We start from the raw sequence: 24,587 nt of genomic DNA on the forward strand, positions 1-24,587 counted from the left end.
AAATGCTTTTACATTTCAAAGTCACTGTCCGCGTGTTGTGTTTGTCCGCAATTGCAAACGACAATGCATGGAATGATCCTTTGCGTTCCAACTTTTAAATTTCAACCTCCAAAATACCCTTTATTTAAACTTCATTTATCAGGGAACTCACCCGGTTTTTCCAGACTTTTGCAAGGGCATTTTCGTCACTAAAGTTAACGGTTTTCTTTATTTTTTTTTCTCGTTTCCTATTTTACCCCTTTCTCCTTCAGCCTCCATAATTTTCCACTTCCACGTTCAACCCCTTCCAACTGTCCAAACCTTGACTCTTTCTCTCTCTCTCTCTCTCTCTCTCTCTGTGGAAATGTTCGTTCTTGTTTACTCGTCAACGCTCTCTCTCACTATTAAAACCCTAAAACCTCTTAGTCTTTGATAGATTGTATCAGAAGAGAAGAGAAGATAGAGTGAGAGATAGAGAGGCAATTGAAAAACGACGCAGTATGGCGATGATCGATTCGGCACTTGATTTCCTGCTCCCATCCTGGTGGGAGATCAAGGTCACTGTGGCTGCTGCCATATTTGCTATCGCTTCGTATTGGTTCTTTGCGTGGACTGGAGGAGGCGGAGATACTGAAGGTGCTGGTAGTGATCGATCGCAGATTTTGGACAATTCCGGTAATTCTGGGGATGGAATTGATGATAGAGACAAGGTCGATTTGGTCTATTCTTTTGAAGTTTCTTTTTTTTTTTCTTTTATCTGAACGTGATAAGTTTTGGATGACAAATGTGTTTGATTGTGAATAGGAAGGTCAGTTTCATGTGAAGTTTGCATTTTTATGATTTTTGGCAACCAAAGTCCTTAACATAATCTTTTGCTCTCCCCTCTGGAATTTTACTATTTAATGTGTGTGAGAGTTCATTTTCAGTTTTTACCATTTTCAGAATATATATATATATCTCAGTTTACGAGTTTGTGGGTTTTCGATGACCGATAGCTTTAACATAGATACATGAAATTAATTTGCTTTTCTCATTTTTTTTTGGGCTTTAATACCTGTTGTTGGTAAATGTTTGATATTTGCCTCGGCCTCATGTGGATGATAGGAATGCTAAAGTGGACAAAATAAAATAAATTGTATATCTGTCTTTGATTCTAAGAATGCAACTGAATTAAAGTAATTATCTTCTGTTTGATTGATAATTGCAGCTAAAAAAAATGAACATTCCACTTAATTTCATTTACTAAGTCTTGGTTGGGATGATTTCAGTTATGGAAAATTTGCTTGTGCCTTTTCATTTTTTAAATTGTGTCCATATAGGGAAACTCAAATATATTTTTATCTGTTAGGTTTGATTTTGCAATCCTAATTTGCTATTGATAAGATTTGTGGTAGTTTGGTAAGAATATTAGCTGTTTTTCATTCTTGAGAAATTGTCGTTACTTTGAACCAGTGTAGTCAAAAGCTCAAAGAGCGCTCACTAAAGTGCAACAACAATTAGGAAAGCGCTTTTACATATGATAAGTGAAGCGCATTCAGTGATGCGAGGGCTTTTTTGCGCTTAAAGTGCAAAGCACAAAGCGCGAAGAGCCCCAACTTCAAGGCCAACATTGGAAGATTTTGAGACTGATTATATGAAGATTTTTCATGGAAATGGATCTTTTTTTGGAGACAAGGATGAAAGTGTTGAGGACTTCTCTAGATTATGACTATTAATTTGAATGCTAAAAACTTTTGGATGTTGATGATATCTCAAGGGTTTAAATTTTATATAGAGGATTATATTTTCTTTGCATATTATATTATTAGTTAATTTTTTAATAATTTTGTGCTTTCTTCAATGAAGCGAGCGTTGTTTTTGTGCTTTGCACTTTAAGTGATGGGGTGATACATTGCTTTTAGTGCGCCTTATGCTTTTAACTACTTTGCTTTGGACCAAAGTTTTCAACTTGGCTGAATATAACCATGTGCTGTGGTTAAGGTAATATTTAAAGAAATTTGAGATGCTGTTATAGTAGTCAAATTATTGTGTAACAGAAGGATTTGTGACTTGTGACGAGATAATAGGTCATCAAGCAACTTATTATTGGGATATTGCTTTCATATAGATGACTATAATTTTGAGTATTTGATATCTGATTTCTTGCATGATTTTGTATTATATGTTGTAATATTTTTATGTCATCATCTTATTTCCAAAGCAATTAAGTATTTTGCCCTCTTTATGCTTGAAGATTGGATTTGGGTAGTGTTGCTAAGTTGCTATACACAATCTTGCTTGCTATTGGTTTCATGGAGTAATTTTCCACTTCTTTGACATGCAGTTCTGCACTTATTTTGTAGATGGGTCAGCTGAAAGGAGATCATCAGGCCAATTCTGCTTATATAATCAAGGTATCTTTGGATATTGCAGACATGTTTGATTCTGGCTTATGTATGCCATAAATGAAGATTGGGCATGTAGCAAGTTTGTAATTAAACATTGTATGTGACCTTATATAATATGTGTTGCTTGCATTATTGTATTTTTCAGTTGGAATTGTTGGCAGCTAAGAATTTGATTGGTGCAAATTTAAATGGAACTTCAGATCCATATGCAATCATTACTTGTGGTTCAGAAAAGAGATTCAGGTTATTTGAATTAGTTCCCCCCTTTTTTTAATTTTTGTGAAATGTGAAATGCTTGCTGCAGTCAAGAAAAAATAAATTTAGATAGGAATTATTTGAATTTAGTCCTTAATTTTCATAATTTGGATGTTTCATGTAAATTTCTCTATTTGAGAGTTTTACTTCTTTATTTGGAGAATTTGGACCCTTATTATGATTTAGTATTTTTATGAGGAAATATTTTTATTTATTTTATTGGGAGATGGACATTATTTTTAATATTGGGTTTTTTAATAATAAAACTCCCTCAAGTTACTTCAGTAGGGAACTTTATGTTTTTTAGTGATATATTTGTTTTCTATTTTGCAAGTATTAGAATTAATAGTCCTAAATCCTTATGTAATTTAATAATTTTTTTGGGCATGTTGATTAATGAGAAATGAGATTATCATGAGTGTTTTATTGATTTATTTTTTATGAAGCATGTGTTTTCTCTCTCCTTATCTCTCTCTGTTTGTGTATGTATGTTGCTTGGTGCTTTCATTCATGTTTCTCTTTAATTTAATGCTACTAGAAATTTTCCCTGAATTTATTTCACTTTTTTTTTTTTTTTGTTACCACCACAGTTCCATGGTCCCTGGTTCAAGAAATCCCATGTGGGGAGAGGAGTTCAATTTTTCTGTTGATGAGCTTCCTGTCCAGGTAACTATCATGAATTACGATGGTTGAAGATTGGCCATTATGAGACTAGTGTGTCATTACATTGAGAATTGGATATTTGTAGTATCCTTCTTGCAGTGGAAATGTTGAGCAGTCTATAATTTTCATGTCTAAGAAACATTTATTTTCGTTTTTTTTTTTCTAACACCTAATTGGAACCAGTGACTCCATATGTGGGTTGAGAATTCTAAGATGCCCAATTCAAACCTAAATTATTTGACATATGCGTTCAAGTCCTTTTGATGGTAAAAAATACTAGAGCATTGAGCAGGTGCAACCCAAGTACAAAAGAAGGGGTCATTTACATGTGAGGAGGAATAAAAATATCTAAAGCATTCACAAGAATTCTCCATTATTCCAAAGTTTAAGCATTTTAAGCTAACAATCAATGGGAGTAGAGAGATTTTCTCTCCACCTTAAAGACTGTTAAATTCCGAGAGTGCTCTAGGCAAATGTTAAATAATGATTTCTTTTTTCTTTAATACTTCTCAAATCAACCTTGCAATTCAACTCAACCTAACCTTAATTCCAAAGTAGTTGGGGTTTAGTTATATGGATCTATTATCTCCATCATACTTGGCTTAGAGTTACATCTTCAGAAATATCTAGAGCTGCTAAGTCCTATCTTGCTACTTCTTTTGGCTTGTCCAAGTTGTAGATTTTAGGGATTTTGGTTTACAATGGTTGATCCATTTTAAGGCTGTAGTTTAAGGTTTTGAAAGACAAAGGTTTGACAGTGAAAAGCATTTAAAAATTCAGGTGCCAGAATTTTTGGATGTTGGCAATCATAAGTTTTTTAAGTTACATTTGGATGGGTTCAATGGAGAGGAAGAGGTAAAAAAACTATATAAGGGTTTTAGGGGGTAACCTTGTGATAAAAGGGCATGTTTTAGTTTTCAAAGACGGTAAACTCTTTTTATTTACTCGAACAAGTTCACAAATTGGAAAAATGTTTGGACTCTTTAACTTCTAGCCCAAGCTAAAGGACACATAAAATCCTTCTTTTTGAAATATGTTAGCACAGCCTATTTCAGCAAAAATACCCAAGTCTAGAGAACTGTATGGTAGTGTAGAAAGAGATGATTCTCCTTAATTTCAATTAATCTGTACATGGATATATATATACAATTGATTCCTATAATTGTGTTCTACTAATTAGGAAGAAATCCTAAATAGAAATACAGAATACAAAATATACGGAGAAATAATATAGTGATTGACTTTCCATAACATTCCCCTTCAAGTTGGAACATAGATGTTAATCATGCCCAACTTGTTACAAATGTAGTCAATCCTAGCTCCATTCAGAGCTTTTGTGAAAATATCTCCTAACTGCTCTCCAGTTTTGATTTGTCCTGTTGAGATGATTTGTTGTTGAATCTTTTCACGAACAAAGTGACAATCAATCTCAATATGTTTAGTCCGCTCATGAAACACCGGATTAAAAGCAATATGGAGAGCAGCTTGATTATCACATCACAATTTTGCAGGCAAGGAGGTCTTAAAATCTGTCTCATCTAGTAATTGAGGTATCCACATTACCTCACATACTGATTGTGCCATGGCTCTGTATTCGGATTCAGCACTAGATCGAGAAACTACACTCTATTTTTTGCTTCTCCAAGACATCAAATTTCCTCCAACAAAAACGCAATATCCAGTAGTTGACCTCCTGTCAACCTTAGATTCAGCTCAGTCGGCATCTAAAAAGCATTCAACATTCAAATGCCCATGATTACCATATAACAAACCTCTTCCTGGAGCGCCATTCAGATAACACAAGATTTGTCCCAAGACTTCCCAATGAGCAACAGTTGGGGAAGACATAAACTGACTTACCACACTAACGGCATAAGCAATGTCAGGACCAGTGACTGTAAGGTTGTTCAATTTTCCTATCAATCTCCTGTATCTCTCTGGATCTTCAAACAACTTACTATCCCCTGCTAACAGTTGTAAAGTTGGAGTCATTGGTACACTACAAGGCTTAGCACCTAATTTTCCTGTCTCTGTCAATAGATTGAGGACATATTTTCTTTGAGACAAAAAAAATACCCTTCTTACTTCTCGTAACTTCAATACCCAAGAAATACTTTAATAATCCCAAGTCTTTGGTCTGAAACTGGGTTTGGAGGAAGGTTTTAAGAGATGAAATACCTGCAGAGTTACTCCCAGTGATGACAATGTCATCCACATAGACTACCAGGAGAATCAGACCAGCCTCATATTGCCTATAAAATACTGAGTGACCACACTTACTCTTTTGCATGCCAAATTCTTCTACTGCTTCACTGAATCTCCCAAATCAAGCCCTAGGACTTTGTATCAAGCCATAAAGAGACTTCCGAAGCCTACAAACTTTACCCAACTCCCCCTGAGCAACAAACCCAGGTGGTTGCTCCATATACACCTCCTCCTGAAGATCACCATGAAGGAAAGTATTCTTGATATCCAATTGGTGCAGGGGTCAATCATATGTAGCTGCTAAAGAAATAAATAAGCGAATAGAAGTAAGTTTAGTTGCGGGAGAAAAAGTGTCAGAGTAATCAACCCCATATGTCTGAGTATATCCTTTTGCTACAAGGCCTGCTTTTAACCTAGCCACAGAACCATCAGGATTCACCTTTACTATAAATACCCATTTGCAACCAATAACTTTCTTACTAGTGGGCAATGGCAACAGTTCCCATGTACCATTAGCATCTAAAGCCTCTATTTCCTCTTTTATAGCAGCACACCAGCTAGGATGAGACAGTGTCTCACCAACAATATTAGGGATAGGAACAGAGTCTAAAGAAGTAACAAAACACCGAAAACAAGAAGATAATTGATTATAGGAAACAAAAGAAGAGATAGGGTAAGTACATGAATGTTTACCTTTACGAAGAGCAATGGGTAAGTCTAGATCAGAATCATGATCAGTATGAGGTACAGGATCTCCCAACGAAGTAGCTGGTGGAGGATCTGAGTTAGGAATCTCCAATCTCCTGGAATAAACATTAACATCGGGAGGTCGAGTAGGTCTAGAGACAGAAGGAATAGGTTGTGGGAGAGGACTAGACATTGGTTGGACAGTATATATTAAGAGATCATCCTCTTCCCCCTGACTCTCATACACAGATGATTGAGGAAAAAATGGAGTAGATTCAAAAAATGTGACATCTGCGGAAACAAGATGACGATTAAGAGTAGGAGAGAAATAGCGGTACGCTTTTTGGAGCCGGGAGTACCTAAGGAAGACACATTTGAGAGACTTCGGATCCAATTTAGTAACCTGTGAACGAACATCATGTACAAAACAGGTACAATAAAAAATACGGGGTTCAATAGGGAACAAAGATTTTGTAGGAAACAAAGCAGTATCAGGAATATCCCCATTAAGGAAAGAAGACGGCATACGATTGATAAAAAAATATACCGTAGAAACTGCATCCGCCCAAAAGTGTTTAGGAACTTTCATCTGAAAAAGAAGAGCACAAGTTGCCTCAAGAAGATGCTTATTTTTAATTTCGGCCACGCTATTTTGGGATGGGGTATCCACACAAGAAGACTGATGAAGAATGCCATTTTGTGTCATATAAGACTGAAATTGTGCTGAAAAGTATTCTTTGGTATTGTCACTTTTTAAGATGCGCACAGAAATATTAAATTGATTTTTGATTTCATTATAAAAGGCAAAAAAGATAGAAAACAACTCAAAACGATTCTTCATTAAATATAACCAGGTAACACGAGAGTAATCATCAACAAAAGTAACAAAATAATGAAATTCAGTTTTAGAAGTAACGGAAAAAGGACCCCAAATATCAGAATGAACTAACTCAAAAGGGGATAAAGCCTGTTTATTGACTTTAGACACAGAAGGCAAACGATAATATTTTGCAAACTGACACGACTCACATTCTAGTACTGATAAAGACTGAAACTGAGGACACAGCTTTTTCATGGTAGACAAAGAAGGATGGCCCAATCTACAATGAGCTTCAAGAGGTGTTAAGGTACTGGAGCAAACAAGTGACCGCGGTACATGATTTTCCAGAATGTAGAGACTACCTGACTCACATCCTCTACCAATAATTTGCTTCATCGTAAAATCCTGAAACAAACACTGATCAGGAAAAAAGGAAACAGAACAATTTAAGGTACGAGTAAGTTTACTAACAGAAAGTAGATTAAAACAGAATTTTGGTAGACACAAAACAAGAGACAAAGAAATTGACGAAGTCGGATTCGCAGTTTCAGAACCTATGACACAAGAAGTAGAACCATCAGCTAAAGTAACAGTAAAGGAAGTGAGATTAGACTGAAAAGCAGATAGAAGATTAGAATTACCTATCATGTGATCTGTCGCACCAAAATTAATACCCCATTTGGATGAGGAAGATACAAGGCATGTAGTGGATTTACCTGACTCAACGATCGCAGTGACAGGGGAACTGGCAGGCTTTAGAGATGCCTGATACTGGGAAAACTGTGCAAAATCCTCTGCAGATACTAAAACAGTTTTCTCAGAGGAAGATACTGTAGAATCCTCTGCTGTCATATTTGCCATTTGTGATTACTGATTTTTCCTCTGAAGTTACGGACAGTTATATTTTGTATGGCCAGGCTCATGGCAATAATAACAAATGACTCCTCTTGAGTCCTGATTAGAACTAGCCTCTCCATTACGCTGATTACTTCTGTTGCCTGTAATTCCTCCTCTACTTCCTCTTCTATTACCCTGTTGTCCATGTGAATTATGGCTAATAAAAGCATTACTGGCAGGCTGTGAAGATTGAGTACTCTCTGTATGAAGGACCCGTGTGAACGTTTCATGCAAAGAGGAAATCTCAGAATTGGAGAGAATCTGAGATTTAGCAGTCTCATACTCTGAATGAAGGCCTGCAAGAAAAACTCATAACAGCCAATTGCTCCTGTTGGGCCTGCTGAACTTTCACATCAGGACTAAAAGATAACAATACATTAAGTTCCTCATATACCCGTTTAAAATCCATAAAATAAGCCGTGAGAGACTTATCCTCTTTCTCAGCATTGTAGAATGCCTTACAAATATCATAAATACGAGAGATATTTCCTTTACCAGAATACAGAAAATCAAAGTAATCCATCAATTCCTTAACAAATTCACAGTGATTAATTAAACTAATTATCTCACTGTGAATCGAGTTCCGAAGCTGCAAAAACAACCGAGCATCCTCTCTTAGCTAAGTTTATCGTGTATCATTAATAAGTAGATCTTTAGTAAGGTGATCATCCTTATCAATGCTACGCAAATAGACCTTAACAGTTTTACTCTACTCCAGGTAATTCGAACCATTAAGTTTGTGTTCAGTGATCTTAGTCATCACCGGAATCACATCAGAAATAACATTCTTATTGTCTGCCATTTGTTGAGACAAAGAAAACTAACCGAAACGCTAATCCAAAGTGCTTACAGCAGCAAAATAATCCAAAATCACAAATTAAGCAAATACCGAAATAGGATCTAAGAGCCAAACCTCAGAAGTCCTCTAACGGTGTACTGGATCAGGCAACAGCACACAGTGGTGGAATGAGAGGGTTGAGGCGATGCCGGCGATGTTGATCAGAGTCGAAACGGCCGGTTGGCGGCCAAGGTTTCTCCTGAGCTGGGTGGTGAGAACAAATAGTCACTCGAGATAGATCACCTGCTCTGATGCTATGTAGAAAGAGATGATTCTCCTTAATTTCAATTAATCTATATATGGGTATATATATACAATTGATTCCTATAATTGTGTTCTACTAATTAGGAAGAAATCCTAAATAAGAAATCCTAAATAGGAATACAGAATACAGAATATACAGAGAAATAATATAGTGATTGTCTTTCCATAACAGGTAGAAATAAACCGGATGGCAATATGTTAATGGCCCAAATAACTATCAAAAGGTGCTTATTCCTAGATATTTAGACCCTACAAAGAGGCTAAACCATCTTCTTTATAGTTCAAAGGCTATAAGATTCATCTTAAGGTTCCAAAGAGGGTAGATTGTCCAAACATGATAATGCACCACCACACTATTCCAAGTTGGACTTTGCAGTTGTATTTTCTATAAAGGCTTCTATTATTTAGATAATATGGTGTGAAGTGAAAAATTAATTGCATTATGTCTCTCTCTTCTATGTAATGCAAATTCAATTTTTTTATTATTAAGAGTTTTTTGTATAATTTTCATCCTTTTTACATAATCATTTGATATATTTTTCTACTGCACTGGCAGATTAATGTAACAATATATGATTGGGATATAATTTGGAAAAGTGCTGTTCTCGGCTCTGTAACTGTTCCCGTTGAAAGTGAAGGTCAAACTGGTGCAGTATGGTACACATTGGATAGCCCATCTGGGCAGGTAATTTTCTTTCCTAATTTCCATTTCTCATTTTAATTGGTAGCTATATTCCTTGTTGCTTTGATATTTTCGATTTTCTTTTATATCTCATGGGGGCTCATATAAATCTTATACTTCTTTTTAGGTTTGTCTCCATATTAAAACAATAAAGCTCCGGGTAAATTCTTCTAGGTAATCTTTTGGTTTTTGTTACTTTCTATCCTTTTGAGCCCTTTACCTTTCTTGCCAATTTACACTGTTTACTGCTCCATAATTAGAAAAACGCCTCTTTTAATGTGCTAATCAGTTTATATTTTTTGTTTATTACCTTTGGCTACATGCATGCAATCCTTTGTTTCACTCCTTTTCTAGCAGGTGATTGTTTTGTGTGGCCTAGAGGTATTTAATGTTATAATGTAGGTTCAATTAGGGACTTCCGTCTAAGAATTATTGTCTAAGATACTATCATTCTTGCTGCAATTCCATCATTGATAACTTTTTTGAACAATATTCAAGGATGCTTATTTAATGCCTTGGCATTAATTATCTTAATGCCTCTTCAGTTGTGCTTAGATTTGTTCATATTCTATTTTAAGCATATATGATTAGCTTAAAACGTCATTTTGATGGTCTTTGAATTTTGTTTTATCACTTTTTCTACCTGTACTTAGATTACAGTATATACCTTTTACCCTAAATTGATGGATATGATTTTCACTAATCTAGATTTTTGCCTTCAAATTATCTTCACATTGAATAACTAGAAGGAATATTGGTGGAATCATTTTTATTTCCATTGAATTAGTTTAAAATTTTCATGTTGATAGGGTTATGAATGGATATGCTCGAAGAAGGATTTCTTCAGATAAACCAGGGCCTACAATGGTTCATCAGAAACCTGGGCCTCTGCAAACAATATTTAACCTTCCTGCAGATGAGGTCAGATGCACAAAACTCATTTTACGTGGGAATTCTTTATCTGCTAAACTTATAAGAAGTATTGGAATTTAAGAACAAGTCCTTTTTAGCTATTCTCCTGCAAAGTATCAAAATGTGGAAACCAGTCCTTTTTTGTTCCTTTCCAGCATATTCATTTTCTGACCCAATAAGCTGTGTATTTCTGTTTCAGATTGTTGAACACAGTTATTCATGCGCACTTGAGAGATCTTTCTTGTATCATGGGCGCATGTATGTATCTGCATGGCACATATGCTTCCATTCTAATGTTTTCTCCAAGCAAATGAAGGTCCTGTCTTTTTCATTTTCTATTTATTATTTTTAGCACTTCATTTTGTATGTTTCTTCTTAATAATAATAGTCTTCAAAAGCATTAAGCTGTAACACTTTCACTGGTTGATTACTAAGCATGAATGTTTATTGTGTTCGTTTTTTCATTGTTTATTTGTTCTTAAGTGTTAGGTTTTAAGGGCATTGTTAAATTCGGAGAGAGTGTCGGTCAAATTACAATTAATTCATTTTAATTTGGACTTATGCTAGTCATTTTGATGTGTAAAATAATTTAATCACTTATATAAGCCTGAATTAAAATGAATTGATTATAATTTGACCGACACTCTCTCTGAATTTAACAGGCATGAAATAAATCACAAAAGTAATCTTTGTTCACTACATAATGCAAAGTCATTTTGATGTGTAAAACAATTTAATCACTTATATAAGCTCGAATTAAAATGAATTGATTATAATTTGACCGACACTCTCTCTGAATTTAACAGGCATGAAATAAATCACAAAAGTAATCTTTGTTCACTACATAATGCAAAGTTTGTGAAAGGATTGCCATTGCATTTCTTAATGCATTACCTTGTTAATCCCATTTCTCTTGCAACTCGCAAGAGGTATGACCTCCTTTGGTAGTTTTGACATAGTTAAGCTTCCGGAAGCCTGAATATAGCTGCAAAATTGACATGCTTTCAGTGTTTGTGTGGAGGCAAGCATGCTCAAGTAATACTTGAATGTTAATAGAAGTTTTTTCATATATTGCAAAAACTTATTTTACAGATTATATGCCATACAAATTTGATTTCTGTAATTAAATTAATAAACTCACATGCCAGCTAATAGGAAACAACGTCATTTTTCCCTTCTCATCTCCCCAGCACATTACCATGTTATTTGACTGTTATATGTAGATGAAGGTAGTAAAAAAGTTGTGTTCAATGTAGTGCATCTTTTCTGAATTCCGAAAACCTTACATTAAATGTGTCGTTGTGGTGAATGAGTCTTTACAGTTAAAGCAGGCTACTTAGCTTTCGTAGAGATTTGTTATTTTGTGATGCAAAACATACTGCCATAATGCCATTTTTAAACAAATGAGACTTGAGAATAGATTAAGCTGCATGGCTTTGAAGAAGCATTTATATGTCATTAGCTCTCAAACCACGAAACTATATTTGATATACAAAACAAAGTTTTTATTGATTTAGAGTCAAATTCTTCAAATGTTTTGCTTTCTGAGTCAAAGTGAAGCACTCTTTCTAACAGTTTTATTTACATTCCACAGGTGATTATACCTTTAGGAGATATAGATGAGGTATGTTCTTATATTATTTTATTTTCACAAAATTCCCTTGGCTAGTTATGAAACATGGAGACTTCTCTTAAGCGGCCTCTGCATTATCCATTGTTGTGTTGTATATGGCTTATTGCTGACACATATAGGCACGTCAAAACATGTCCCTAAAAAAGTTTTTCTTTTTTAAACAAGACTCGGGTTGGAAAGCACTAAAACAACAAATGAGAATTTTCTGGTAGGCCAATTATAATTATATGAATAAGCTCAGATTCGTTTTATTTAATTATGTTCATAAGATAAGAATTTAACTATAGCATTATTATTTATGGAAATATTCTGATATTGTATCATATATTGCTTGAATTTGATTTATTAACATAGCAGTATATGGGTAATTGCAGCATTTTATTATGTTATAATTTAAATATTTTTTTTCTTAGTCAATACTAGTTATAAAAAATCTTCCTATGATTGTGAAAGAGGTTAGGTAGATTGAAGTTGATATATTGTTGTTATATATGACAATAAGAGATCCAATATACTCCATTAAAATTAACTATAATTAGTTATCAACAGATTGGATATTGATATGTGTTTAATAATTTAAAAATCTATATTTTCAACAAATGTCATGTCACATTGTTGGTCTCTATCATGCCCAAGTTCTCATATCCACCATCCAGGCATCATAGTTAGCCAGGTTGCTGAGCCACACAAGGTGATCATATGCAGTTTTTTTTTTTTTTTTTTGGTTTATGCAGATACGTAGGAGTCAGCATGCATTCATTAATCCTGCCATAACTATTGTTCTGCGGATGGGTGCTGGTGGGCATGGTGTGCCTCCATTAGGAAGTCCTGATGGTTAGTGAATAGCTCTTAATTCTTTAAAAGGCTTTACTCATTTATCATCTTTGATCTTGCCTTGGTTTGCATTCAACATTTTTTTAGGTTAAAAAAGGGGACTAGGCCCCAAAACTAATGAACGCAGCATTATATTATTTTCTATCATTTACAACAAAAGGCTTCAATATTTTCAAATTCTTCAACTGTATGTGTCCAATGATTTAAAATGGGAAGTATATATCTTTCATTAAATGTCAGCTCATTAATGGAATTACTCAAAAGCAGAACTTTGGTGGACATATGAGGAGGTAACTTTTCATGATTGCGCCCCCTATTTAGCTTAGTACTATTCTTGCTAGTAGTAAAAAATGAGTGCATTTTAAACTAATTTATGATTTTCATTTTCATTATGATGATATCCTTTCTTATTAGGGCTTTGTTTCTTTCATGGGAAATGACTTGTATTTGAAAAAGCTTTCCGTAGAAAACATTCTTTTAGAAAAATAAATTATTTCTTGTTATTTGGTTGTAATGGCAAATAAATTGAAAATTATTTTATGGCATTTGTTGGAAATTTTAGAAAAACAAAACCATCAGAATATTTAAGTTCATGTGATTATAATATTCTATATTTTTCATTCTACTTGAATAGAATAAAAAATTACACACACAAAAAAATGGCAGTCACCAATAACTGCTAGCAGCTTGTGTCGACAAGCAACAGTTGGTCTTGTTGGTATGAACTTCAGTGGATTTATTATGGGTTACTTCCCTTCTTGTGAGTTTTTGAAGTTTAGAAACAGCATCATGTTTCAATATAAAATGGCTTAGGGCCTGTTTACTTGTGAAAAATAGTTCTACTTTCCATTTTCAATTTTCATTTTGTTGAAACTTGGAAATGTGTTCATTTGTTAAGAACAAAATTACTTTTCAGTTTTGAAAACTAGAAACATGTTCATATTGTAATTGTTATCTACAGTAAAGAGAGTTGGAATGATTAACCGTGATAATTTGTATAACAAGTATTGCCCTTTTATCATAGAAAGTTCCATAATTAATTTTGTTATATAATTTTTTTAAGTCATAATCATTGCAAAGTAAAAGATGAAAATAAAATTATTAGGTTTTTCTTTTTTCTATAACAATTTACATTGGAGAATTAAACTTTTCCAAAAAAAGGTACAGTCTATTCAGAAGAAAAAAGTATTTAATTTATAGCTAACTTTGTTAGCATGATAATTATTTTTTAAGTAAATACTTTTGTAAAGTGAAAATTTGAAAAGAAAACTAGTTTTTTTTTTTAAAAAAAAAAAGGAAACTTTACTATGGCAGGGGGCAACTAAAAACATAGTGTATAGTGAACAGGGAAAAAAAGTAAGAAGAATAAGAATAAGATAAGAAAAATGAGACTTAAAAAATGAAGTATTTAGGGGCTAGGACTCGAACCCAGCCAAATGTTGAGTAAATGTTAGATAAAGGGCATCATTCCATTTGCGAAAGCTGGAGTTCTGTATTTTCCATGTGGAAACCATGTGTTCAAAACAGTGGAAAACCTGTTATACCTGTTTTCCAAGGGTCAGTTATGGCTTTGAAAAATTAGAAAAATGGTTTTCAATTATCTATTAGGAAAAAGATCACATTTGAAGACAAAACTCTTTTTTCAAGTTTTCTTGGAAACAATTTTCTAAAAAAAATTTAGCTGTCTATAAATAAAACATCCAAGTTTTCCTTTTGACTCAGGAAACATTTTCTATTGACCACTTTTCCCATCTGCCCAAAAATACCTAAAATTGTAGAAAACATTTTGCAGTAAAATATTCACCCAAAGCAAATAGATCCCAAGCATGGTGGAATTTTGTGATTTGTGAAATTTCAGATGAAAGTATTGTTTTAGTAGAAAGGTGCTGCAATTCTGTTGTTTCAGAATTCTATTTTTGGGGGACAGATAGAAGTAGATTTGAGATTATTAGTATATGTATGGTGCAATCATTTTGAAAGGTGGATGATTTGATCCCTCAAGATCTGGTCTAGTCTACATTGAAAATATTTGGTTGGTGTCCATTAAACACCATAGTTGTTTCTTGAGCTTTGATCTTGTGCCTTCATTTTGTGATGGCTGCTGCCCTTTAGTTAAATAATTGGGTATGATTTTCTTGGATTTTTATGTTTGACCTTATATTTACAAATAAAGAACACCTCTTCAGTTTCTGAAATAGTTGTTTATTGGCAATGGCAACTAGAGTGCCGTGTTTGGTATGAGTTAGCTGGTTTCCAAAGAAGCCAATTACTAATTTATATTCTGACTTACGTTTCTAATATTTGATCTATTTTTGTGGTGTTCATGTAACTGTTAAAAATGGGGTTTGTTTTGAGATATACATTGCTTAATTGACTTATATAGGTGCATTCACAGATATTAGGACAAAGCTAGTTTTTTCACTCAAAATTTGCTCCTGGACCTTTACATATCTTATTTCGGCCTGTGCACATATAATGAAAGTATGAAACATACATTAGGTTTCACACAGTTGAAAATTGTTTCTTGAATCTTCTGAAAAGTGCAGCATCTAGTTAGAATCTTTTATTTCATCTTCTAGCAATATTGTTGTGCTTGACTTGCCACAAGTCAAGGACATTCGTAACCCATATACTGTCTAGTTGTGATTCTTTGTCTCCTACGGTTTTTCTGCTTAACATTTTATCGTTATTTTTTTTTTCCTTTTGCCCTAATTATATATTTTGAAGAATTGAAAAAGGGTTCATTGAAATGCTATCTGGAAGCGTGCACAATCTATGACAGACTCTGTTTCTAGCATGAATTCAGTTTTTAAGTTTTGTTGCCATTTACAGGTAGAGTCAGGTATAAATTTGCATCCTTTTGGAACAGGAATCATGCATTAAGAGCACTGCAACGTGCAGCAAAGAACTACCATGCTATGTTAGAAGCTGAAAAGAAGGTATATTTAATGCTTTATAAACACTTCTACTTTCCTGTATTATTACTTGGAGATCTTTCTTGATTAGCTACCAAACAGAGTAAGTGGGACAACTTAAAAACCTTTAGGGATTCATTAAAGTTTTTGTTATACTGTAAGCTAGTGAAGGCTGTTATTATGATTGAGCACAAGTTTCCTTGTTTTGCCTATGCCCTTTGTCCTTCAATAATTATTTGTGTGTCTATTTAAAAACACAGTTTTTGGCTCAGTCTCTTAAAGAAAAGCTATTATATTCATGCCTTTTTCGAGTTGAAATTGACATTCTGTTAATGGGGTGACTGGAACGTCCTTGTATCATTGCCAATAGCTAATGAAAGGTTTGTTGTCAATTTAGCTTTATTCTTTGTATGTAAATTGGGGCCATGGATTTGTGTTTTGTATTTGAGAATCAATATTTATGGAATTAAACTTCTTCATATTTGTAGAAAAAGATGATTCTCCTTAATTTCAATTAATCTGTACATGGGTATATATATATACAATTGATTCCTATAATTGTGTTATACTAATTATGAAGAAATTCAATAATCTAGTGATTGACTTTCCATAATACTCCCTCTCAAGTTGGAGTATAGATGTTAATCATGCCCAACTTATTACAAATGTAGTCAATCCTAGCTCCATTCAGAGCTTTTGTGAAAATATCTCCTAACTGCTCTCCAGTTTTCATGTGTCCTATTGAGATGATCTGTTGTTAAATCTTTTCACGAACAAAGTGATAATCAATCTCAATATGTTTGGTCCGCTCATGAAATACCGGAATAGAAGCAATATGGAGAGCAGCTTGATTATCACACCACAATTTCGCATGCAGGGAGGTCTTAAAACCTGTCTCATCTAGTAATTGAAGTATCCACATTACCTCACATACTGATTGTGCCATGGCTCTGTATTCCGATTCAGCACTAAATCGAGAAACTACACTCTGCTTCTTGCTTCTCCAAGACACCAAATTTCCTCCAAAAAAAATGCAATATCCAGTAGTTGACCTCCTATCAACCTTAGATCCAGCCCAGTCGGCATCTGAAAAACATTCAACATTCAAATGCCCATGATTACCATATAAAAAACCTCTTCCTCAAGCGCCTTTTAGATAACACAAGATTTGTCTCAAGGTTTCCCAATGAGCAACAGTTGAGAAGATATAAACTGACTTACCACACTAACGGCATAAGCAATGTCAGGACGAGTGACTGTAAGGTAGTTCAATTTTTCTACCAATCTCCTGTATCTCTCTGGATCTTTAAACAACTCACTATCCTCTGCTAACAGTTGTAAATTTGGAGTCGTTGGTGCACTGCAAGGCTTAGCACCTAATTTTTCTGTCTCTGTCAATAGATCGAGGACATATTTTCTTTGAGACAAGAAAATACCATTCTTACTTCTCATAACTTCAATACCCAAGAAATACTTTAACAATCCCAAGCCTTTGGTCTGAAACTGGGTTTGGAGGAAGGTTTTAAGAGATGAAATACCTGCAGAGTCACTCCGAGTGATGACAATGTCATCCACATAGACCACCAGGAGAATCAGATCAGCCTCAGATTGCCTATAAAATACTGAGTGATCACACTTACTCTTTTGCATACCAAATTCCTGTATTGCTTCACTAAATCTCCCAAATTAGGCCCTAGGACTTTATTTCAAGCCATAAAGAGACTTCCGACGCCTACAAATTTTACCCAACTCCCCCTGAGCAACAAACTCAGGTGGTTGCTCCATATACACCTCCTCCTGAAGATCACCATGAAGGAAAGCATTCTTGATATCCAATTGGTGCAGGGGCCAATCATATGTAGCTGCTAAAGAGATAAACAAGCGAACAGAAGTAAGTTTAGCTACAGGAGAAAAAGTGTCAGAGTAATCAACCCATATGTCTGAGTATATCCTTTTGCCACAAGGTGTGCTTTTAACCTAGCCACAGAACCATCAGGATTTACCTTTACTGTAAATACCCATTTGCAACCAATAGCTTTCTTATCAGTGGGCAAAGGCAACAGTTTCCATGTACCATTAGCATCTAAAGCCTCCATTTCCTCTTTCATAGCAGCACACCAGCCAGGATAAGACAGTGCCTCACCAACAGTATTAGGGATAGGAACAGAGTCTAAAGAAGTAACAAAACACCGAGAACAAGAAGATAATTGATTATAAGAAACAAAAGAAGAGATAGGGTAAGTGCATGAACGCTTACTTTTACGAAGAGCAATGGGTAAGTCTAGGTCAGAATCATGATCAGTATAAGGTACAGGATCTCCCAACGAAGTAGCTGGTGGAGGATCTGAGTCAGGAATCTCCAATCTCCTGGAATAAACATGAACAACGGGAGGTCGAGTAGGTCTAAAGACAGAAGGAGCAGACTATGGGAGAGGACTAAACATTGGTTGGACAGTATATATTAAGAGATCATCCTCCTCCCCCTGACTCTCACACACAGATGATTGAGGAAAGAATAGAGTGGACTTAAAAAATGTGACATCTGCAGAAATAAGATAACGATTAAGAGTAGGAGAGAAACAGCGGTACCCTTTTTGGAGCCGGGAGTACCCAAGAAAGACACATTTGAGAGACTTTGGATCCAATTTAGTAACCTGTGGACGAACATCACGCAAAAAACAGGTACAACAAAAAATACGGGGTTCAACAGGAACAAAGATTTTGTAGGAAACAAAACAGTATAAGAAATATCCCCATTAAAGACAGAAGACGGAATACGATTGGTCAAAAAACATGTCGTAGAAACTGCATCTGCCCAAAAGTGTTTAGGAACTTTCATATGAAAAAGAAGAGCACGAGTTACCTCAAGAAGATATTGATTTTTTCTTTCGGTCACGCCATTTTAGGATGGGGTATCAACATAGGAAGACTGATCAAGAATATCATTTTGTGTCATATGAGAATGAAATTGTGCTGAAAAATATTATTTGGCATTGTCACTTCTTAATATGCGCACAGAAATATTAAATTGAGTTTTGATTTCATTACAAAAGGCACAAAAGATAGAAAACAACTCAGAACGATTCTTCATTAAATATAACCATGTAACACGAGAGTAATCATCAACAAAAGTAACAAAATAATGAAATCCAGTTTTAGAAGTAACAAAATAAGGACTCCAAACATCAGAATGAACTAACTCAAAAGGGGATGAAGCCCGTTTATTGACTCTAGACACAGAAGGCAAACGATGATGTTTTCCAAACTGACACGACTCACATTCTAATACTGATAAAGACTGAAACTGAGGACACAGCTTCTTCATGGTAGACAAAGAAGGATGACCCAATCTATAATGAGTTTCAAGAGATGTTAAGGTACTGGAGCAAACAAGCGACCGTGGTACATGATTTTCCAGAATGTAGAGACCACCTGACTCACGTCCTCTGTTAATAATCTGCTTCGTCGTAAGATCCTGAAACAAACACTGGTCAAGAAAAAAGGAAACAGAATAATTTAAGGTATGAGTAAGTCTATTAACAGAAAGTAAATTAAAAGAGAATTTTGGTAGACACAAAATAGATGACAAAGAAATTGACAAAGTCGGGTTTGCAGTTCCAAAACCCATGACACAAGAAGTAGAACCATCAGCTAAAGTAACAGTAGAGGAAATGAGATTAGACTGAAAAGCAGATAGAAGACTAGAATTACCTGTCATGTGATCATCGCATTAGAATCAATAACCCATTTGGATGAGGAAGACACAAGGCATGTAGTGGATTTACCTGACTCAGCGATTGCAGTGACAGGGGAACTAGTAGGCTTTAGAGGTGCCTGATACTGGGAAAACTGTGCAAAATCCTCTGCAAATACCAAAACAGTTTTCTCAGAGGAAGATACTGTAGAATCCTCTGTTGCCATATTTGCCATCTGTGATCGCTGATTTTTCCTCTGAAGTTGCGGACAATTATATTTTGTATGGCTAGGCTCATGGCAATAATAAAAAATGATTCCTCTTGAGTCCTGATTAGAACTAGCCTCCCCATTACGCTGATTACCTCTGTTGTCTGTAATTCCTCCTCTACTTCCTCTTCTATTACCCTGTTGTCCATTTGGATTATGGCTAATAAGAGCACTACTAGCAGGTTGTGAAGATTGAGTACTCTCTGTACGAAGGACCCATGTGAACGTTTCATGCAAAGAGGAAATCTCTGAACTGGAGAGAATATGAAATTTAGCAGTCTCATACTCTAAAGGAAGGCCTGCAAGAAAACTCATAATAACCAGTTGCTCCTATTGGGCCTGCTGAACTTTCATATCAGGACTAAAAGACAACAATACATTAAATTCCTCATATACCCGTTTAAAATCTATAAAATAAGCCGTGAGAGACTTATCTTCTTTCTCAGAACGGTAGAATGCCTTACAAACATCATAAATACAGGAGATATTCCCTTTATCAGAATACAGAAAATCTAAGTAATCCATCAATTTCTTAACAAATTCACAGTGATTAATTGAACTAATTACTTCACTGTGAATCGAGTTCTGAAGCTGCAAAAACAACCGAACATTCTCCCTTAGCCAAGTTTGCCGTGTATCATCAGTAGGTGGGTCTTTAGTAAGGTGATCATTCTTATCAATGCTACGCAAATAGACCCTAACAGTCTTACTCCATTCCAGGTAATTCGAACCATTAAGTTTGTGTTTCGTGACCTTATTCATCACCAGAATCACATCAGAAATAACATTCTTATTGTCTGCCATTTGTTGAGACAAAGAAAACTAATCGAAACACTAATCCAAAGTGCTTACAGCCGCAAAATAACCCAAAATCACAAATCAAGCAAATACGGAAATAGGATCTGAGAGCAAAATCTCAGAAATCCTTTAATGGTGTACTGGATCAGGCAACAACACACATTAGTGGAATGAGGGGGTTGAGGCAACGCCAGCAATGCTGATCGGAGTCGAAATGGCCGGCGGACACACCTCCACGCGCCGGCGAGTGAATAAACGGCGAGAACCTAAGTTGGGCGCGTAAGCCTCATGCGCTTGGATTCTGGCTACCGGATCAGAGGGGATGGCCGGTCGGCGGCCAGAGTCTCTCCTGAGCTGGGTGGTGAGAACAAATAGTCACCTTAGATAGATGACCTAGGGTAACAATGGGTTTCAGTCCAGAAACAGACGAGAAATAAATTCCATATTTAGATTCCTTAATGAACCTGCTCTGATACCATGTAGAAAGAGATGATTCTCCTTAATTTTAATTAATATGTACATGGGTATATATATACAATTGATTCCGATAATTGTGTTCTACTAATTAGGAAGAAATCCTAAATAGGAATACAGAATACAGAATATACAGAGAAATAATATAGTGATTGATTTTCCATAACAATATTGTTTTCTACTGTTATAAATACATGCAATGTCAAAGTGATTATGCTCTTTAGTTGCTAGAGTTTTGTAGTGATTTCTTGAATGGTGATTGTTTTTCTTTCCTATCTTTAGATGAATCTAAATAAGCCTTAGGTGCCAGTGTTTTGTTATAGCTATGTTGTTTCCTGGAACTTCTTGGATCTTTGTTGTGGGAATTAAATGTTTCATTGAATATTCTCTCATTGTTATGTAGGAGAGAGCAGAATCAGCACTGCGTGCTCATAGTAGCTCTGTTAGAGGTAGTATCAAGATTCCTGAAGATACTGTACCCAAAGTTGAAAACCATCAAGCATTCATCAAAGAAGAGGTTCTTGTCGGTATATATAATGTATGAAACATCTTTTGCCTCTACCTGTTTGTCGGTTTGTCTTATGTCCTCTTACTTTGTGTATAATTCATTATATCTTTGTTGCAGGGTGTATTTCCTTGTACAGCTGAGCAGTTCTTTATTATATTGTTAAATGATGACTCTAAGTTTACAAATGAGTATCGTTCAACTAGAAAGGATACAAATCTTATTGTAAGTTGAAGAGGATTCCCAAAAGATTATTTGATCTTAATTTCTTGCGTGTTTTGTCAGTTGATGCTTTTCATAGTATAAGAAACAACTACTGCACATAATTGGAGAAAATATTGGAATTATGTGTATCATAATGAAAATTCATTTTATTTAAACATTCCTAAAATTTGGAGAATTAATGAATGAGTTGACTGCTTTTCAAGGGAAGCTAACATTTTCCCTGAAAAATTGCTTTGGCAGTTTGGTTGTTAAAGACTTTTTTTTATTAGAATAGCTTCCATACTCTTGAAGTTAGGTCTTTAGATTTATTATGTTATTTGTATTTAATGAGTTAGGACCAGGTATAAAAGGTTTATTTCTTTCTATAAATGTACGTGCACACACACGATTATGTGTATTTCCTACTAGAGTTCGGGAATCCAGGTCCAACATCTAATGATACGTATTAAGGTCTTCATGGAAAAACAAAACCAGAAGGCAAAGAAATATGGAGATATTGTTTAAATCTGACATTGGCCTTAACTTAGAATAGTGGATGGCCTTGAATTGCTAATTGTTCTATATTGGTTTGAGTCTTGACTTGTTATTATGCTACTTGATATTTTCTTTTATAGTTATTTTTCTTCCCCTCGTTTTCTTTATTTTTAAAAAAAAAAATGAGAGTGTCTTAGAATTTTAGGGTAAATATTATTCTCTTAAAGGCAAAGACTTTCATACTTGTAAAGTTTTAAATCGTGCCTACAATCTAGATCATGGTCGTGTAGCAGACTATCCTGAAATGGGTTTTTGAGGAGGTACCCTAGCTTGAAATTAAGCCTTAGATTGCATTTTTAATTTCCCTAAACTATACAAATATGGTCAAAGACTGGAATATCTTAGTAAGTATGAGGAGAAAAAGAAACTGTCTTTGGTTGTAAATTTATTGTAGAGGTTGTTATTTAATTTTGACAAATTAATTGTTATTTCTTTTATTTAGAAACTTTTAGCTGGTTAGTTGTTTACTTAAATTTCCATTGGTATAATGGTATCAAGTACCAATGAATGAGGATCAAGTTTGTTTTAGTGATCAAGCTTCCCTGCGTTAATGCTTTCAAATACAACGTAGTATTTACTATTTTATGCTATTTTCAGATAGGACAGTGGCATGCTGCAGATGAATATGATGGTCAAGTGAGGGAGATAACATTCAGATCTCTATGCAATAGTCCCATGTGTCCCCCAGACACAGCCATGACAGAATATCAGCATTCTGTTTTATCCCCAGATAAGAAAATGCTTGTATGACTGCTTATCTGATCTTTTGGCCTAAATTTCTTGTTCATGCTACTAAAAATTGCTGTCATCCTCTCTATCTTTTGTCTATTTAAGTTCCTCTCTTGTAAACATCTCAGGTTGTGATAAAAACTCTGTTTTCCTTCTCTATCAGTCATATATTTATTATTTTTAAATCTCTCCCTCTTTTTAGGTGTTTGAAACAGTACAACAGGCTCATGATGTTCCCTTTGGATCTTATTTTGAGGTATGTACTATTTAGATGACATCTTTGGAACAATAGCTCAACTAGCAGTATACAGTCTTATGTCATAGCAAATAATTCCTTACTTTTATCAGAACAGAGTTCTAATTGATGAGAGAATTTATTGATTGATACACTTGGAAGAGAAACTTATTATTTGATATTTCTCCTGTGATATTGTTCTTTACACTATAATGTAATTATATTTCTGCTGTGCATCAGGTTCACTGTCGGTGGATAGTGGAGACCAATGGTGAAAACTCCTCTACAATAGATATTAGAGTGGGTAGGTTAATCACCCTGCATCTCCTTAACTTAACATAATGACCTCTAGTCAAATTAGTTTAGAGTTCTAGTTCTTATGTACTCTGTTAATACTAGGTTCCTGGACTGCAGTTTAAGGGGCAAAAAAATGAAAAAAAAAATAAAGAAAGCTACATTCATACAAAAATCTGCCCACTGAACATCCATTTTTGCAGGTGCACACTTCAAGAAATGGTGTGTGATGCAATCCAAAATTAAGGCAGGAGCAATCAATGAAGTAGGTTCATACTTGATTTAACCTCTTTTTTCTTTTGGTTGATTCTCTGTTTCTCATAGTTAGGATTTGATATGATATTGAATGAACATTTTTATTAGCTTTAATTTCTCATCTAAATATTTTTTTTATCATCCTTTGTAGTACAAGAAAGAGGTGGAGTTGATGCTAGAAACGATGCAGTCGTGTATCAGATCACATTATTCCGGCCGCGAGGCTGACAAGGCCTCTTCCTCCCCCATTGTAACACAAGATAGCAGCTGAGAACCCCCCGGCATTACAAATTTAGTTATTCTTTCTTTATTAAATGTAATTTTATTTTTCTTTTTTTTAATTAATTTAAAATTTTTACACGTAAAGAGAGCAACCAGGTTCCTTATGATGGCAATAGCCAATAGGTGTAAATCTTGTGTGCAATTAGTATTTGTAACCTCACCCTGTCTCCTTTGAAGAGACCTAGTGGTGTGCGTTGTTGATGTTCTATGGTGTAATGGCAATCTCAGGCTTTGAAACAGAGTGTTATTCTCCTTTTGCTTGGAACTTGAATTAGTGTTAATTTATGTCAATAAAGGTAAAGAGAGAGAATTCTACTATCAA

At 34.8% G+C, this 24,587-nt stretch overlaps 1 protein-coding gene across 3 annotated transcripts; it reads left to right on the forward strand.

The window, feature by feature from the left end:
* The first annotated feature begins 263 nt into the window (after positions 1–263).
* On the forward strand, positions 264–24,587 carry LOC110645604 (BAG-associated GRAM protein 1). Of its 3 annotated transcripts, none has more exons than XM_021798816.2 (18): positions 265–689; positions 2,322–2,372; positions 2,512–2,609; positions 3,212–3,287; positions 9,552–9,680; positions 9,805–9,851; positions 10,487–10,598; positions 10,789–10,905; positions 12,184–12,213; positions 12,957–13,056; positions 15,889–15,995; positions 21,610–21,744; positions 21,832–21,936; positions 23,068–23,214; positions 23,402–23,455; positions 23,675–23,738; positions 23,932–23,993; positions 24,135–24,587. In XM_021798816.2, exons 1-18 carry the CDS (start codon positions 480–482, stop codon positions 24,252–24,254), a joined length of 1,764 nt encoding a protein of 587 aa, XP_021654508.2. In that variant the 5' UTR covers positions 265–479; the 3' UTR covers positions 24,255–24,587. The 3 variants fall into 3 exon arrangements, with proteins under 3 accessions (XP_021654509.2, XP_021654508.2, XP_021654510.2); XM_021798818.2 differs by having other exon boundaries at positions 550–689; positions 2,303–2,372; XM_021798817.2 differs by lacking the exon at positions 21,832–21,936 and having other exon boundaries at positions 264–689.

The sequence above is a fragment of the Hevea brasiliensis genome, chromosome 6 (assembly GCF_030052815.1).
Source record: "Hevea brasiliensis isolate MT/VB/25A 57/8 chromosome 6, ASM3005281v1, whole genome shotgun sequence".
NCBI classification, from domain to species: domain Eukaryota; kingdom Viridiplantae; phylum Streptophyta; class Magnoliopsida; order Malpighiales; family Euphorbiaceae; genus Hevea; species Hevea brasiliensis.